The 17,422-nt window shown below is 50.6% G+C and overlaps 1 protein-coding gene across 4 annotated transcripts in view; it reads right to left on the bottom strand.

The window, feature by feature from the left end:
- Positions 1-17,422, bottom strand: part of LOC115119487 (myoD family inhibitor-like) — a 77,431-nt gene that overhangs the window by 32,496 nt on the left and 27,513 nt on the right. For all 4 annotated transcript variants that reach the window (XM_065001865.1, XM_065001864.1, XM_065001862.1 and 1 more), the window contains exon 3: positions 10,248-10,385. In XM_065001865.1, coding sequence (XP_064857937.1) covers positions 10,248-10,385 — 138 coding nt within the window. The remainder of the gene's footprint in view (positions 1-10,247; positions 10,386-17,422) is intronic.

Raw genomic sequence — 17,422 nt, forward strand, 5'->3', positions numbered from 1 at the left:
GGAAGGTGAGATAGGGGATAGAGGAGGATAGGGGAGGGGGAGGGTAGTGAGGGGATAGAGGAGGTATAGGGGGATAGAGGAAGGTGTGAGATGGATAGAGGGAGGTATAGGGGGGATAGATGGATAGAGGGAGGTAGGGGATGGAGATGGATAGAGGGAGGTATAGGGGGATAGAGGGAGGTGTGAGATGGATAGGGGGAGGTATAGGGGGATAGAGGAGGTGTGAGATGGATAGAGGGAGGTATAGGGGGATAGAGGAAGGTGTGAGATGGATAGGGGGGTATAGGGGGATAGAGGAAGGTGTGAGATGGATAGAGGGAGGTATAGGGGGATAGAGGAAGGTGTGAGATGGATAGAGGGAGGTATAGGGGGATAGAGGAAGGTGTGAGATGGATAGAGGGAGGTATAGGGGGATAGAGGAAGGTGAGATGGATAGAGGGAGGTATAGGGGGATAGGTACAAGAGATGGAGGGAGGTATAGGGGGGGAGGAAGGTGTGAGATGGATAGAGGGAGGTATAGGGGGATAGAGGGAGGTGTGAGATGGATAGAGGGAGGTATAGGGGGATAGAGGAGGTGTGAGATGGATAGAGGGAGGTATAGGGGGATAGAGGAAGGTGTGAGATGGATAGAGGGAGGGGGGGGATAGAGGAGGAGGTGAGATGGATAGAGGGAGGTATAGGGGGGATAGAGGAAGGTGTGAGATGGATAGAGGGGGAGGTAGAGGGGGATAGAGGGAGGTGTGAGATGGATAGGAGGGAGGTATAGGGGATAGAGGAGGTGTGAGATGGATAGAGGGAGGTATAGGGGGATAGAGGAAGGTGAGATGGATAGAGGAGGTATAGGGGGATAGGAAGGTGTGAGATGGATAGAGGGAGGTATAGGGGGGATAGAGGAAGTGTGAGATGGATAGAGAGGGATAGGGGGGATAGAGGAAGGTGTGAGATGGATAGAGGGAGGTATAGGGGGATAGAGGAATGGATGTGAGATGGATAGAGGGAGGTATAGGGAGGGGGGATAGAGAGGAATAGGGGGATGGAGGAGGTACAGGGGATAGGTGTGAGATGGATAGAGGAGGTATAGGGGGATAGAGGAAGGTGTGAGATGGATAGAGGGAGGTATAGGGGGATAGAGGAGAGGTGAGATGGATAGATGGGAGGTATAGGGGGGATAGAGGAAGGTGTGAGATGGATAGAGGGAGGTATAGGGGGATAGAGAGGTGGAGATGGAGAGGAGGTATAGGGGGATAGAGGAGGTGTGAGATGGATAGAGGGAGGTATAGGGGGATAGAGGAAGGTGTGAGATGGATAGAGGGAGGTATAGGGGGATAGAGGAAGGGGATAGAGGAGGATGGATAGAGGATGGATATAGGGGGATAGAGGAAGGAGATGGATAGAGGGAGGATAGGGGGATGGAGGAAGGTAGAGATGGATAGAGGGAGGTACAGGGGGATAGAGGGAGGTGTGAGATGGATAGAGGGAGGATAGGGGGGGAGGAAGGTGATGAGATGGATAGAGGAGGTATAGGGGGATAGAGGAAGGTGTGAGATGGATAGAGGGAGGTATAGGGGGATAGAGGAGGTGTGAGATGGATAGAGGGAGGTATAGGGGGATAGAGGAAGGTGTGAGATGGATAGAGGGAGGTATAGGGGGGGGATAGAGGAGGGATAGGGGGAGGAGGTGAGATGGATAGAGGGAGGTATAGGGGGGATAGAGGAAGGTGTGAGATGGATAGAGGGAGGTATAGGGGGATAGGAGGGAGGTATAGGGGATAGAGGAAGGTGTGAGATGGATAGAGGGGAGGTATAGGGGGATAGAGGAAGGTGTGAGATGGATAGAGGGAGGTATAGGGGGATAGAGGAAGGTGTGAGATGGATAGAGGGAGGTATAGGGGGATAGAGGAAGGTGTGAGATGGATAGAGGTAGGTATAGGGGGATAGAGGAAGGTACAGGGGATAGGAGGTATAGGGGTAAGGGAGGTACAGGGGATGGAGTAGGTGTGAGATGGATAGAGGGAGGTATAGGGGGGATAGAGGAGGTGTGAGATGGATAGGGGAGGATAGGGGGAGGAGGTGTGAGATGGATAGGGAGGTATAGGGGGATAGAGGAAGGTGTGAGATGGATAGAGGGAGGTATAGGGGGATAGAGGAGGAGATGGATAGGGGAGGAGGATATGGGGGATAGAGGAGGTGGATAGAGGGGGATAGTGGAAGGTGTGAGATGGATAGAGGAGGTATAGGGGGATAGAGGAAGTGTGAGATGGATAGAGGGGAGGTATAGGGGGATAGAGGAAGGAGATGGATGAGATGGATACAGGGGGATAGAGGAGGTATAGGGGGATAGAGGAAGGTGTGAGATGGATAGAGGAGGTATAGGGGGATAGGGGATAGAGGAAGGTGAGAGATGGATAGGGAGGGAGGGAGGATATAGGGGGATAGGGGGAGGGAAGGTGTGAGATGGATAGAGGAGGTATAGGGGGATAGAGGAAGGTGTGAGATGGATAGAGGGAGGTATAGGGGGATAGAGGAAGGTGTGAGATGGATAGAGGGATAGGGGGGGATAGAGGGAGGTATAGGGGATAGTGGAAGGTGTGAGATGGATAGGAGGTATAGGGGGATAGAGGAAGGTGAGAGATGGACAGGGGGATAGGGGGGAGGGAAGGTGTGAGATGGATAGAGGGGAGGTATAGGGGATAGAGGAAGGTGTGAGATGGATAGGGTAGGTATAGGGGGATAGAGGAAGGTGTGAGATGGATAGAGGGAGGTATAGGGGGGATAGAGGAAGGTGTGAGATGGATAGAGGGAGGTATAGGGGGATAGAGGAGGTGTGAGATGGATAGAGGAGGTATAGGGGGATAGAGGAAGGTGGAGATGGATAGAGGGGGATAGGGGGGATAGAGGAAGGTGGAGATGGATAGAGGAGGTATAGGGGGGGATAGAGGGAGGTGGGATGGATAGAGGGAAGGTATAGGGGGATAGAGGAAGGTGTGAGATGGATAGAGGGAGGTATAGGGGGATAGAGGAGGTACAGGGGATAGAGGGAGGTACAGGGGGGATAGAGGGAGGTATAGGGGGATAGAGGAAGGTGTGAGATGGATAGAGGGAGGTACAGGGGATGGAGGGAGGTACAGGGGATAGAGGAAGGTGTGAGATGGATAGAGGGAGGTATAGGGGATAGAGGAAGGTGTGAGATGGATAGAGGGAGGTATAGGGGGATAGAGGAAGGTGTGAGATGGATAGAGGAGGTATAGGGGGATAGAGGAAGGTGTGAGATGGATAGAGGTAGGTATAGGGGGGATAGAGGAAGGTACAGGGGATAGAGGTATAGGGGTAATGAGGTACAGGGGGATGGAGGAAGGTGTGAGATGGATAGAGGAGGATAGGGGGATAGAGGAAGGTGTGAGATGGATAGAGGGAGGTATAGGGGGATAGAGGAAGGTGTGTGAGATGGATATGGAGGAGGTATAGGGGGATAGAGGAGGTGTGAGATGGATAGGGGAGGTATAGGGGGATAGAGGAAGGTGTGAGATGGATAGAGGGAGTATAGGAGGATAGAGGAGGTGGAGATGGATAGAGGGAGGTATAGGGGGATAGGGAGGTGTGAGATGGATAGAGGAGGTATAGGGGATAGAGGAAGGTGTGAGATGGATAGAGGAGGTATAGGGGGGATAGAGGAAGGTGTGAGATGGATAGAGGGAGGTATAGGGGGATAGAGGAATGGTACAGGGTGAGATGGATAGAGGGAGGATGGATAGGGGAGGTATAGGGGGAGGAAGGTGTGAGATGGATAGAGGGAGGTATAGGGGGATAGAGGAAGGTGTGAGATGGATAGAGGTAGGTATAGGGGGGATAGAGGAAGGTGTGAGATGGATAGAGGGAGGTATAGGGGGATAGAGGGAGGTACAGTGAGATGGATAGAGGGAGGTATAGGGGGATAGAGGAAGGTGTGAGATGGATAGAGGGGAGGTAGGGGAGATGGAGGGGATAGGGGAGGAAGGTGTGAGATGGATAGAGGGAGGTATAGGGGGATAGAGGAAGGTGTGAGATGGATAGAGGGAGGTATAGGGGGATAGAGGAAGGTGTGAGATGGATAGAGGGAGGTATAGGGGGATAGAGGAAGGTGTGAGATGGATAGAGGGAGGTATAGGGGGATAGGAGGAAGGTGGGGATAGAGGATAGGGGGTAATGAGGTACAGGGGGATGGAGGGAGGTGTGAGATGGATAGAGGGAGGTATAGGGGGGATAGAGGAAGGTGTGAGATGGATAGAGGGGAGGTATAGGGGGATAGAGGAAGGTGTGAGATGGATAGAGGGAGGTATAGGGGGATAGAGGGAGGTGTGAGATGGATAGAGGGAGGTATAGGGGGGATAGGAGGAGGTGTAAGATGGATAGAGGGAGTATAGGGGATAGAGGTGTGAGATGGATAGAGGAGGGAGGTATAGGGGGATAGAGGAGGTGGATGAGATGGATAGAGGAGAGGTATAGGGGGATAGAGGGAGGTGTGAGATGGATAGAGGAGGTATAGGGGGATAGAGGAGGTACAGGGGATAGAGGTATAGATGGATAAGGGAGGTATAGGGGGGGATAGAGGAAGGTGTGAGATGGATAGAGGGAGGTATAGGGGATAGAGGAAGGTGTGAGATGGATAGAGGAGGTATAGGGGGATAGAGGGAGGTGTGAGATGGATAGAGGGAGGTATAGGGGGATAGAGGAGGTGTGAGATGGATAGGGAGGTATAGCAGGGGATAGAGGGAGGTGTGAGATGGATAGAGGGAGGTATAGGGGGATAGAGGGAGGAGATGGATAGGGAGGAGATAGAGGAAGGTGTGAGATGGATAGAGGGAGGTATAGGGGGATAGGAGAGGAAGGTGAGGGAGGATAGGGGATAGAGGGAGGATATAGAGGGGATAGAGGGAAGGTGTGAGATGGATAGAGGAGGTATAGGGGGATAGAGGGAGGTGTGAGATGGATAGAGGGAGGTATAGGGGGGATAGAGGGAGGTGTGAGATGGATAGAGGAGGTATAGGGGGATAGAGGAGGTACAGGGGGATAGAGGTATAGGGGTAATGAGGTACAGGGGATGGAGGAAGGTGTGAGATGGATAGAGGGGGGAGGTATAGGGGGATAGAGGAAGGTGTGAGATGGATAGAGGGAGGTATAGGGGGATAGAGGAAGGTGTGAGATGGATAGAGGGAGGTATAGGGGGATAGAGGGAGGTGTGAGATGGATAGAGGAGGTATAGGGGGATAGAGGAAGGTGTGAGATGGATAGAGGGAGGTATAGGGGGGATAGAGGAAGGTGTGAGATGGATAGAGGAGGTATAGGGGGATAGGAGGAGTGTGAGATGGATAGAGGAGGAGGGGGATAGGGAGGTATAGGGGGATAGTGGAAGGTGTGAGATGGATAGAGGGAGGTATAGGGGGGATAGAGGAAGGTGTGAGATGGATAGAGGGAGGTATAGGGGGGATAGAGGAAGGTGTGAGATGGATAGAGGGAGGTATAGGGGGATAGAGGAAGGTGTGAGATGGATAGAGGGGAGGTATAGGGGGATAGAGGGGAGGTGTGAGATGGATAGAGGGAGGTAGGGGATAGGAGGGATAGAGAGGAAGGGGGTGTGAGATGGATAGAGGAGGTATAGGGGGGATAGAGGAGGTGTGAGATGGAGGGAGGTATAGGGGGATAGAGGGAGGTGTGAGATGGATAGAGGGAGGTATAGGGGGATAGAGGAAGGTGTGAGATGGATAGAGGGAGGTATAGGGGGATAGAGGAAGGTGTGAGATGGATAGAGGGAGGTATAGGGGGATAGAGGGAGGTGTGAGATGGATAGAGAGGAGGTATAGGGGGATAGAGGGGTGTGAGATGGATAGAGGAGGTATAGGGGGATAGAGGAAGGTGTGAGATGGATAGAGGGAGGTATAGGGGGATAGAGGAAGGTGTGAGATGGATAGAGGGAGGTATAGGAGGGATAGAGGGAGGTGTGAGATGGATAGAGGAGGTATAGGGGGATAGAGGAGGTGTGAGATGGATAGGGAGGTATAGGGGGATAGAGGAAGGTGTGAGATGGATAGAGGAGGTATAGGGGGATAGAGGAAGGTGTGAGATGGATAGAGGGAGGTATAGGGGGGGGATAGAGGAAGATAGAGGGAGGTATAGGGGGATGTGAGATGGATAGAGGGAGGTATAGGGGGATAGAGGAAGGTGTGAGATGGATAGAGGGAGGTATAGGAGGGATAGAGGAAGGTGTGAGATGGATAGAGGGAGGTATAGGGGGATAGAGGAGGTGTGAGATGGATAGAGGGAGGTATAGGGGGATAGGGGGAGGTGTGAGATGGATAGAGGGGAGGTATAGGGGATAGAGGAAGGTGTGAGATGGATAGAGGGAGGTATAGGGGGATAGGGGGATGAGATGGATAGAGGAGGTATAGGGGGATAGTGGAAGGTGTGAGATGGATAGAGGGGAGGTATAGGGGGATAGAGGAAGGTGTGAGATGGATAGAGAGGGAGGTATAGGGGGATAGAGGAAGGTGTGAGATGGATAGAGGGGAGGTATAGGGGGATAGAGGAGGTGTGAGATGGATAGAGGAGGTATAGGGGGATAGAGGGAGGTGTGAGATGGATAGAGGAGGTATAGGGGGGATAGAGGAAGGTGTGAGATGGATAGAGGGAGGTATAGGGGGATAGAGGAAGGTGTGAGATGGATAGAGGGAGGTATAGGGGGATAGAGGAAGGTGTGAGATGGATAGAGGAGGTATAGGGGGATAGAGGAAGGTGTGAGATGGATAGAGGAGGTATAGGGGGTAGAGGAAGGTGTGAGATGGATAGAGGGAGGTATAGGGGGGGATAGAGGAAGGTGTGAGATGGATAGAGGGAGGTATAGGGGGATAGGGGGGATAGAGGGAGGTGTGAGATGGATAGAGGTAGGTATAGGGGATAGAGGAAGGTGTGAGATGGATAGAGGGAGGTATAGGGGGATAGAGGGAGGTACAGGGGGGATAGAGGGAGGGGGTACAGGGGATAGAGGGAGGTATAGGGGGGATAGAGGAAGGTGTGAGATGGATAGAGGGAGGTACAGGGGATGGAGGGAGGTACAGGGGATAGAGGAAGGTGTGAGATGGATAGAGGGAGGTATAGGGGGATAGAGGAAGGTGTGAGATGGATAGAGGGAGGTATAGGGGGATAGAGGAAGGTGTGAGATGGATAGAGGGAGGTATAGGGGGATAGAGGAAGGTGTGAGATGGATAGAGGTAGGTATAGGGGGATAGAGGTACAGGGGGATAGAGGTATAGGGGTAATGAGGTACAGGGGATGGAGGAGGTGTGAGATGGATAGGGGAGGTATAGGGGGATAGAGGAAGGTGTGAGATGGATAGAGGGAGGTATAGGGGGATAGAGGAAGGTGTGAGATGGATAGAGGGAGGTACAGGGGATAGAGGGAGGTACAGGGGATGGAGGTATAGGGGGATGGAGGAAGGTGTGAGATGGATAGAGGGAGGTATAGGGGGATAGAGGGAGGTGTGAGATGGATAGAGGGAGGTATAGGGGGATAGAGGGAGGTGTGAGATGGATAGAGGAGGTATAGGGGGATAGTGGAAGGTGTGAGATGGATAGAGGTAGGTATAGGGGATAGAGGGAGGTACAGGGGATGGAGGAAGGTGTGAGATGGATAGAGGGAGGTATGGGGGGATAGAGGAAGGTGTGAGATGGATAGAGGGAGGTATAGGGGGATAGAGGAAGGTGTGAGATGGATAGAGGGAGGTATAGGGGGATAGAGGGAGGTGTGAGATGGATAGAGGTAGGTATAGGGGGATAGAGGAAGGTGTGAGATGGATAGAGGGAGGTATAGGGGGATAGAGGGAGGTACAGGGGGGATAGAGGGAGGTACAGGGGATAGAGGGAGGTATAGGGGGGGATAGAGGAAGGTGTGAGATGGATAGAGGAGGTACAGGGGATGGAGGGAGGTACAGGGGGATAGAGGAAGGTGTGAGATGGATAGAGGGAGGTATAGGGGGATAGAGGAAGGTGTGAGATGGATAGAGGGAGGTATAGGGGGATAGAGGAAGGTGTGAGATGGATAGAGGGAGGTATAGGGGGATAGAGGAAGGTGTGAGATGGATAGAGGTAGGTATAGGGGGATAGAGGAAGGTACAGGGGATAGAGGTATAGGGGTAATGAGGTACAGGGGATGGAGGTAGGTGTGAGATGGATAGAGGAGGTATAGGGGGATAGAGGAAGGTGTGAGATGGATAGAGGGAGGTATAGGGGGATAGAGGAAGGTGTGAGATGGATAGAGGGAGGTACAGGGGGATAGAGGGAGGTACAGGGGGATGGAGGTATAGGGGGATGGAGGAAGGTGTGAGATGGATAGAGGGAGGTATAGGGGGATAGAGGGAGGTGTGAGATGGATAGAGGGAGGTATAGGGGGATAGAGGAGGTGTGAGATGGATAGAGGTAGGTATAGGGGGATAGTGGAAGGTGTGAGATGGATAGAGGTAGGTATAGGGGGATAGAGGGAGGTACAGGGGGATGGAGGAAGGTGTGAGATGGATAGAGGGAGGTATAGGGGGGATAGAGGAAGGTGTGAGATGGATAGAGGTAGGTATAGGGGGATAGAGGGACGTACAGGTGGATAGAGGTATAGGGGGTAATGAGGTACAGGGGGATAGAGGTATAGGGGGATAGAGGTATAGGGGGATAGAGGAAGTTGTGAGATGGATAGAGGTAGGTATAGGGGGGATAGAGGAAGGTGTGAGATGGATAGAGGGAGGTATAGGGGGATAGAGGGAGGTATAGGGGGGTAGAGGGAGGTACAGGGGGATAGAGTTATAGGGGGTATTGAGGTACAGGGGGAAGGAGGAAGGTGTGAGATGGGGCTTGTACATTTTGTCCGTAGTCTAGTAACTCTTGCAGCACAGTGTATGGAGCTGGTTTTATGGGGGACATAAAGTAAGAGAAGAATGTTGAATACAGACCCAGACTAATACGCACACACAAAAATCCCACAGAAACCTGTCTCATAAGTATCTCAACATTACCCGGCCCAATTCCCCCATAACCCTAAATACTGTCCTAGTATTACCCAATCTCTCTCTCTCTCTCTCTCTCTCTCTCTCTCTGACACAGCCTCTTAAACACACCATCAGTACAGCTCCTGGAGTTACTTTGTGGAAGCTCAGTAACTATCAGGAAGTAGCTCACGTTGCTTGGAGCAGAGGACCCCTGGCCGGACTACAGTGGGATGATGTGTGTGTGTGGATAGGGGTTTTGGGGGAGACAGGAAGGTATGTGTGTATCAGTATATTTGTGTACAGTATCTGTATGTTATTGATGCCAGGGCTGCTTTCCCAGCAGGAAGTGAATGCAGTACTGTATTGGGGGACCATATGGTATTCAGGGGTCAATGAAGGACATTTGCTCTGTGAACCACCTTTACCGTTTGGACTTCTTGTGACCCATCAACGAAACAAACCAGTGTTTCTAGCCAGGACCAGGCCTTGAACTGTGACCCCTCTAATCAGGTCTGACGATACACTGTAAGCCCAGGTCTATATTACTACATAAACTATGGTTCCTACTTCACAAAGATGCCCAAGAGAATACGGGGGAGAGACGGACACGTCCAAAAACTACACTGTCAGAGTCACCTAGGTACAGTAGTCATAGCGACTCCCAGCAATCACAGTTACCACCAAACAGAGAGGAAATAGTCAAATGGAGGAGAGGTGTTTCATTTGGCTGCAGCATGTGGCGTTTTGCATGTAGACACGTGTGCTTTAGCAATTTGGAAACTAACAGGCAGGTATCCTAGTGGTTAGAGCGTTGGACCAGTAACCGAAAGGTTGCTAGATCGAATCCCTGAGCTGACAAGGTATAAATCTCTTGTTCTGCCCACTGCTCCCCAGTAGGCCATCATTGTAAATAAGAATTTGTTTCACATTTCTATTTAAAAATTCAAAATAAATGGCTAAATATTTATTTTTAAATCCCTCTGTTGACAATTCAATTCAGAGGCATGAGAGAGTGTGTATCTAACCTATTTCTTAGGGCTGTGTGTGTTCATTCAGGGTCCAGACGGTGTGACTCACAACACCGGGGCTGGAGCCCAAACATTCAAAGCCATTTATGTATGAGAGAGCGTGTACATATGTGCAGACAGACGTGTGTGTGTGTGTGTGTGTGTGTGTGTGTGTGTGTGTGTGTGTGTGCGTATGCTTGTGTATGTAGGTGTGTGTGTGTGTGTGTGTGTGTAACTCACAGGTAATGCTCTTGCTAGGTGTCGTCAGGTCCGGCTGTGAGAGACTGTTGTTGTTGTTGCCGTTCTCCGAGTCTCCTAGCAAACCCTCTGGTTTAACCTTTGGCCTCTCGATGAGGGGCTCCATGCTCCTGTCCAAATCTGGAGGTAACAGAGAGAGAGAGGAGAGACAGACAGAGGGACAAGACCAATGTTCCCTCTAAGCTGCGTGGGCGCACAGCTCCCCTCAGACTGCCACACTGAAGAAATGACGCGCAGAGAAGCACAAGATTGAACTTCACTCAACTTTCTAGAGTTTTCCCCGTTAGTTAACACTATCACCGTTTCCCCGTTAGTTAACACTATCACCGTTTCCCCGTTAGTTAACACTATCACCGTTTCCCCGTTAGTTAACACTATCACCGTTTCCCCGTTAGTTAACACTATCACCGTTTCCCCGTTAGTTAACACTATCACCGTTTCCCCGTTAGTTAACACTATCACCGTTTCCCCGTTAGTTAACACTATCACCGTTTCCCCGTTAGTTAACACTATCACCGTTTCCCCGTTAGTTAACACTATCACCGTTTCCCCGTTAGTTAACACTATCACCGTTTCCCCGTTAGTTAACACTATCACCGTTTCCCCGTTAGTTAACACTATCACCGTTTCCCCGTTAGTTAACACTATCATTTCCGGTCACAACTTGCAGACTTGTTTACATGTTGCTGTGGGTCTTGTGCGTTTTGTTGCCACCTTACTTTGCTCCCTGACAACTTTACGGTTTTTACTTTTCAATTACCGTTTACATTTTTGGTTTTTCCCTCTCAACTTTTTTTCATTCAACTTTTTTACTCCGGACGCTTTATCTGGACATGATTCGTAAGAACCTCCTCCACCAGCCGAAGCTAAGTAGTAACATTAACATGATGCTTTATCTGGATGTGATTCGTCAGGACCTCCACCAGCCGAAGCTAAGTAGTAACATTAACATGATGCTTTATCTGGACGTGGTTCGTCAGGACCTCCAACAGCCGAAGCTAAGTAGTAACATTAACATGATGCTTTATCTGGTCGTGGTTCGTCAGGACCTCCACCAGCCGAAGATAAGTAGTAACATTAACATGATGTTTTATCTGGACGTGGTTCGTCAGGACCTCCACCAGCCGAAGCTAAGTAGTAACATTAACATGATGCTTTATCTGGACGTGATTCGTCAGGACCTCCACCAGCCGAAGCTAAGTAGTAACATTAACATGATGCTTTATCTGGACGTGATTCGTCAGGACCTCCACCAGCCGAAGCTAAGTAGTAACATTAACATGATGCTTTATCTGGACGTGGTTCGTCAGGACCTCCAACAGCCGAAGCTAAGTAGTAACATTAACATGATGCTTTATCTGGACGTGATTCGTCAGGACCTCCAACAACCGAAGCTAAGTAGTAACATTAACATGATGCTTTATCTGGACGTGATTCGTCAGGACCTCCAACTGTCATGTTATATCTTGTCCCTGTGCTTTCTCTTCTCTTCGTTTCCCCCTGCTGGTCGTATTAGGTTACTATCTTTCTCTCTCTCTTTCGTTCCGTTCCTGCTCCCAGCTGTTCCCCATTCTCCTAACGACCTCGTTTACTCTCTCACACCTGTCTCCTCTTTTGCCCTCTGATTAAGTCTCTATTTCTCTCTCTGTTTCTGCTTCTGTCCTTGTCGGATTCTTGTTTGCTTTGCCCCGTCCTGTCGTAATCTGCCTCTTTATTAGATGCTACGTGTGAGCAGGTGTCTTTGTCCTCTACGGCCCGCGCCTACCCTGAGGGACCTGCAGTCTGTTGCCGCTAGACCTGCAATTCTCCTCTACTACTAGAAGGAGGACTCTCCTGCAAAGATAGAGGATTTATGTTTTCCCTGTTTGGACATCTCCTGTAACGATTGAGGATTTATGTTTTCCCTGTTTGGACATTAAAAGACTGTTTCTGTTGAATCGCTGTTGGGTCCTCACTCATCTGCATAACAGAAGAATCCGACCAAGAATGGACCCAGCGACTTCGGATCCTCTCTACTCAGCCGTCGAGATCCAGGGAGCGATGCTAGGCAGACACGAGCAGGAATTGTCTGCTGCTCGACATGCCCGTTGAGACCCTGGCCGCCCAAGTCTCCGACCTCTCGAAACATATTCACAATCTCCGCCTCGATCCACCGGCTACTTCCAGGGCTTCCGAGTCTCAGGAGCCCAGAATTAATAACCCACCGTGTTACTCTGGGGAGCCCACTGAATGCCGCTCGTTCCTCACCCAGTGTGATATTGTGTTCTCTCTCCAGCCCAACACGTACTCCAGGGGTACAGCTCGTATCGCCTACGTCATATCTCTCCTTACTGGACGGGCTCGTGAGTGGGGCACGGCAATCTGGGAGGCAAGGGCTGAGTGTACTAACCAGTATCAGAACTTTAAGGAGGAGATGATACGGGTTTTTGATCGTTCAGTTTTTGGGAAAGAAGCTTCCAGGGCCTTGTCTTCCCTATGTCAAGGGAATCGATCCATAACGGACTACTCTATAGAGTTTCGCACTCTTGCTGCCTCCAGTGACTGGAACGAGCCGGCGTTGCTCGCTCGTTTTCTGGAGGGTCTCCACGCGGAGGTAAAGGATGAGATTCTCTCCCGGGAGGTTCCTTCCAGCGTGGATTCTTTGATTGAACTCGCTATTCGTATAGAGCGACGGGTAGATCTTCGTCACCGAGCTCGTGGAAGAGAGCTCGCGTTATCCGTTTCCCCCCTCTCCGCATCACTACCATCTTCCTCCACTGGCTCAGGTGCTGAGCCCATGCAGCTGGGGGGTATTCGCATCTCGACTAAGGAGAGGGAACGGAGAATTACCAACCGCCTCTGTCTCTATTGCGGTTCCGCTGGTCATTTTGTCAGTTCATGTCCAGTAAGAGGCCAGAGCTCATCAGTAAGCGGAGGGCTACTGGTGAGCGCTACTACTCAGGTCTCTCCTTCAAGATCCTGTACTACCTTGTCGGTCCATCTACGCTGGACCGGTTCGGCAGCTTCCTGCAGTGCCTTGATAGACTCTGGGGCGGAGGGCTGTTTTATGGACGAAGCCTGGGCTCGGGAACATGACATTCCTCTCAGACAGTTAGGGAGCCCACGGCCATGTTCGCCTTGGATGGTAGTCCTCTCCCCAGGATTCAGCGTGAAACGCTACCTTTAACCCTCACTGTCTCTGGTAATCATAGCGAAACCATTTCTTTTTTGATTTTTCGTTCACCTTTTACGCCTGTTGTTTTGGGCCATCCCTGGCTAGTGTGTCATAATCCTTCTATTAATTGGTCTAGTAATTCTATCCTCTCCTGGAACGTCTCTTGTCATGTGAAATGTTTAATGTCTGCTATCCCTCCTGTTTCTTCTGCCCCCTCTTCTCAGGAGGAGCCTGGTGATTTGACAGGGGTGCCGGAGGAATATCATGATCTGCGCACGGTCTTCAGTCGGTCCAGGGCCACCTCCCTTCCTCCTCACCGGTCGTATGATTGTAGTATTGATCTCCTCAAGAAGCGTTTTACATCCGCTCCTATCCTTGTTACACCTGACGTCTCTAGACAGTTCATTGTCGAGGTTGACGCGTCAGAGGTGGGCGTGGGAGCCATTCTGTCCCAGCGCTCCCATTCTGACGATAAGGTCCACCCTTGCGCGTATTTTTCTCATCGCCTGTCGCCGTCGGAACGTAACTATGATGTGGTAAACCGCGAACTGCTCGCCATCCGCTTAGCCCTAGGCGAATGGCGACAGTGGTTGGAGGGGGCGACCGTTCCTTTGTCGTTTGGACTGACCATAAGAACCTTGAGTACATCCGTTCTGCCAAACGACTTAATGCGCGTCAGGCTCGTTGGGCGCTGTTTTTCGCTCGTTTCGAGTTCGTTATTTCTTATCGTCCGGGCTCTAAGAACACCAAGCCTGATGCTTTATCCCGTCTCTTCAGTTCTTCAGTAGCCTCCACCGACCCCGAGGGGATTCTCCCTGAGGGGCGTGTTGTCGGGTTGACTGTCTGGGGAATTGAGAGGCAGGTAAAGCAAGCACTCACTCACACTCCGTCTCCGCGCTTGTCCTAGGAACCTTCTTTTCGTTCCCGTTCCTACCGTCTGGCCGTTCTTCAGTGGGCTCACTCTGCCAAGTTAGCCGGCCACCCCGGCGTTCGGGGTACGCTTGCTTCTATTCGCCAGCGTTTTGGTGGCCCACTCAGGAGCGTGACACGCGTCGTTTCGTGGCTGCTTGTTCGGACTGCGCGCAGACTAAGTCTGGTAACTCTCCTCCTGCCCCTACCCTGGCCTTGCTGTGTCTCAGTCTGTCCCCAGCCACCGCATCTCTCCTGGTCCTGCTCCTAGCCTTGCTGTGTCTCAGTCTGCCCCAAGTTGTCACTCTCCTGGCCTGTTTGGTCCTGATAGCTCTAACTCTTACAGTTCTCTACCCGTGTCTCATTTAAAAAATAATAATAGCACAATGATTCCCTCTTCATCGTTTTCCGGCACGGTCCTGAGGAAAGGAGTTGGGTTCCATCTCGGGACGTGCTGGACCGTTCGCTGATCGGTGATTTCCTCCGTTGCCGCCAGGTTTCCTCCTCGAGTGCGCCAGGAGGCGCTCGGTGAGTGGGGGGGTACTGTCATGTTATATCTTGTCCCTGTGCTTTCTCTTCTCTTCGTTTCCCCCTGCTGGTCGTATTAGGTTACTATCTTTCTCTCTCTCTTTCGTTCCGTTCCTGCTCCCAGCTGTTCCCCATTCTCCTAACGACCTCGTTTACTCTCTCACACCTGTCTCCTCTTTTGCCCTCTGATTAAGTCTCTATTTCTCTCTCTGTTTCTGCTTCTGTCCTTGTCGGATTCTTGTTTGCTTTGCCCCGTCCTGTCGTAATCTGCCTCTTTATTAGATGCTACGTGTGAGCAGGTGTCTTTGTCCTCTACGGCCCGCGCCTACCCTGAGGGACCTGCAGTCTGTTGCCGCTAGACCTGCAATTCTCCTCTACTACTAGAAGGAGGACTCTCCTGCAAAGATAGAGGATTTATGTTTTCCCTGTTTGGACATCTCCTGTAACGATTGAGGATTTATGTTTTCCCTGTTTGGACATTAAAAGACTGTTTCTGTTGAATCGCTGTTGGGTCCTCACTCATCTGCATAACACCAACAGCCGAAGCTAAGTAGTATGATGCTTTATCTGGATGTGATTCGTCAGGACCTCCACCAGCCGAAGCTAAGTAGTAACATTAACATGATGCTTTATCTGGATGTGATTCGTCAGGACCTCCACCAGCCGAAGCTAAGTAGTAACATTAACATGATGCTTTATCTGGTCGTGGTTCGTCAGGACCTCCAACAGCCGAAGCTAAGTAGTAACATTAACATGATGCTTTATCTGGACGTGATTCGTCAAGACCTCCAACAGCCGAAGCTAAGTAGTAACATTAACATGATGCTTTATCTGGTCGTGGTTCGTCAGGACCTCCAACAGCCGAAGCTAAGTAGTAACATTAACATGATGCCTTCTAATTGCAGTCGCTGTACTCTGTATACGCTGTATAATATACAGGAGAACGATCGCCTTACGGCGAGGATAGCTCTGCTGCAAGCCCAGCTTCAGAAGTCATCGTTAGGCAAGGGTAATTTCAAGGGTAATTTCAAGGGTAATTTCAGTGTAGGAAAGGATGAAACAGCGTCTGTGCCACCAGTAAGTACAGATAGTAAAGTTAGTATAAATCCCCTCGCCGGTCCCCGCAGCCGGACAACTTTCTCATGGTTTCTGGAGGGAAATGCTGTAGGAATGCTCAACCGGTGTTGCTCATTCAGCCAACAGAAACTTTCAACCGGTTTTCCCCATTAAGCAGCGAGTCGGAGTCTGAGGCCGAGCCTTCTCTGGTCTCTACTCCTCCCGTTACGGGGTCTGAGACGCCGAAGCTTCCCACCATTAGCTCTGACAAATTGAAAACCCTAGTCATTGGCGACTCCATTACCCGCAGTATTAGACTTAAAACGAACCATCCATCGATCATACACTGTTTACCAGGGGGCAGGGCTACCGACGTTAAGGCTAATCTGAAGATGGTGCTGGCTTAAAGCTAAAACTGGCGAGTGTAGAGAGTATAGAGATATTGTTATCCACGTCGGCACCAACGTTGTTAGGATGAAACAGTCAGAGGTCACCAAGCGCAACATAGCTTCAGCATGTAAATCAGCTAGAAAGATGTCGGCATCAAGTAATTGTCTCTGGCCCCCTCCCAGTTAGGGGGAGTGATGAGCTCTACAGCAGTCTCACAACTCAATCGCTGGTTGAAAACTGTTTTCTGCCCCTCCCAAAAGATAGAATTTGTAGATAATTGCCCCTCTTTCTGGGACTCACCCACAAACAGGACCAAGCCTGGCCTGTTGAGAAGTGACTGACTCCATCCTAGCTGGAGGGGTGCTTTCATCTTATCTACCAACATAGACAGGGCTCTAACTCCTCTAGCTCCACAATGAAATAGGATGCAGGCCAGGCAGGCTGTTAGCCAGCCTGCCACCTTAGTGGAGTCTGCCACTAGCACAGTCAGTGTAGTCAGGTCAGCTATCCCCATTGAGACCGTGTCTGTGCCTCGACCTGGGTCGAAAACTAAACATGGCGGTGTTTGCCTTAGCAATCTCACTAGGATAAAGACCTCCTCCATTCCTGCCATTATTGAAAGAGATCTCAAAATAGGGCTAATTAATGTTAGATCCCTTACTTCAAAGGCAGTTATAGTCAATGAACTAATCACTGATCATAATCTTGATGTGATTGGCCTGACTGAAACATGGCTTAAGCCTGATGAATTTACTGTGTTAAACAAGGCCTCACCTCCTGGTTACACTAGTGACCATTTCCCCTGTGCATCCCGCAAAGGCGGAGGTGTTGCTAACATTTACCATAGCAAATTTCAATTTACAAAAAAAATGGCGTTTTCGTCTTTTGAGCTTCTAGTCATGAAATCTATGCAGCCTATCCAATCACTTTTTATCGCTACTGTTTACAGGCCTCCTGGGCCATATACAGCGTTCCTCATTGAGTTCCCTGAATTCCTATCGGACCTTGTAGTCATAGCAGATAATATTCAAATTTTTTGTGACTTTAATATTCACATGGAAAAGTCCACAGACCCACTCCAAAAGGCTTTCGGAGCCATCATCATCTCAGTGGGTTTTGT

The sequence above is a fragment of the Oncorhynchus nerka genome, linkage group LG15, assembly GCF_034236695.1.
Source record: "Oncorhynchus nerka isolate Pitt River linkage group LG15, Oner_Uvic_2.0, whole genome shotgun sequence".
NCBI lineage: Eukaryota > Metazoa > Chordata > Actinopteri > Salmoniformes > Salmonidae > Oncorhynchus > Oncorhynchus nerka.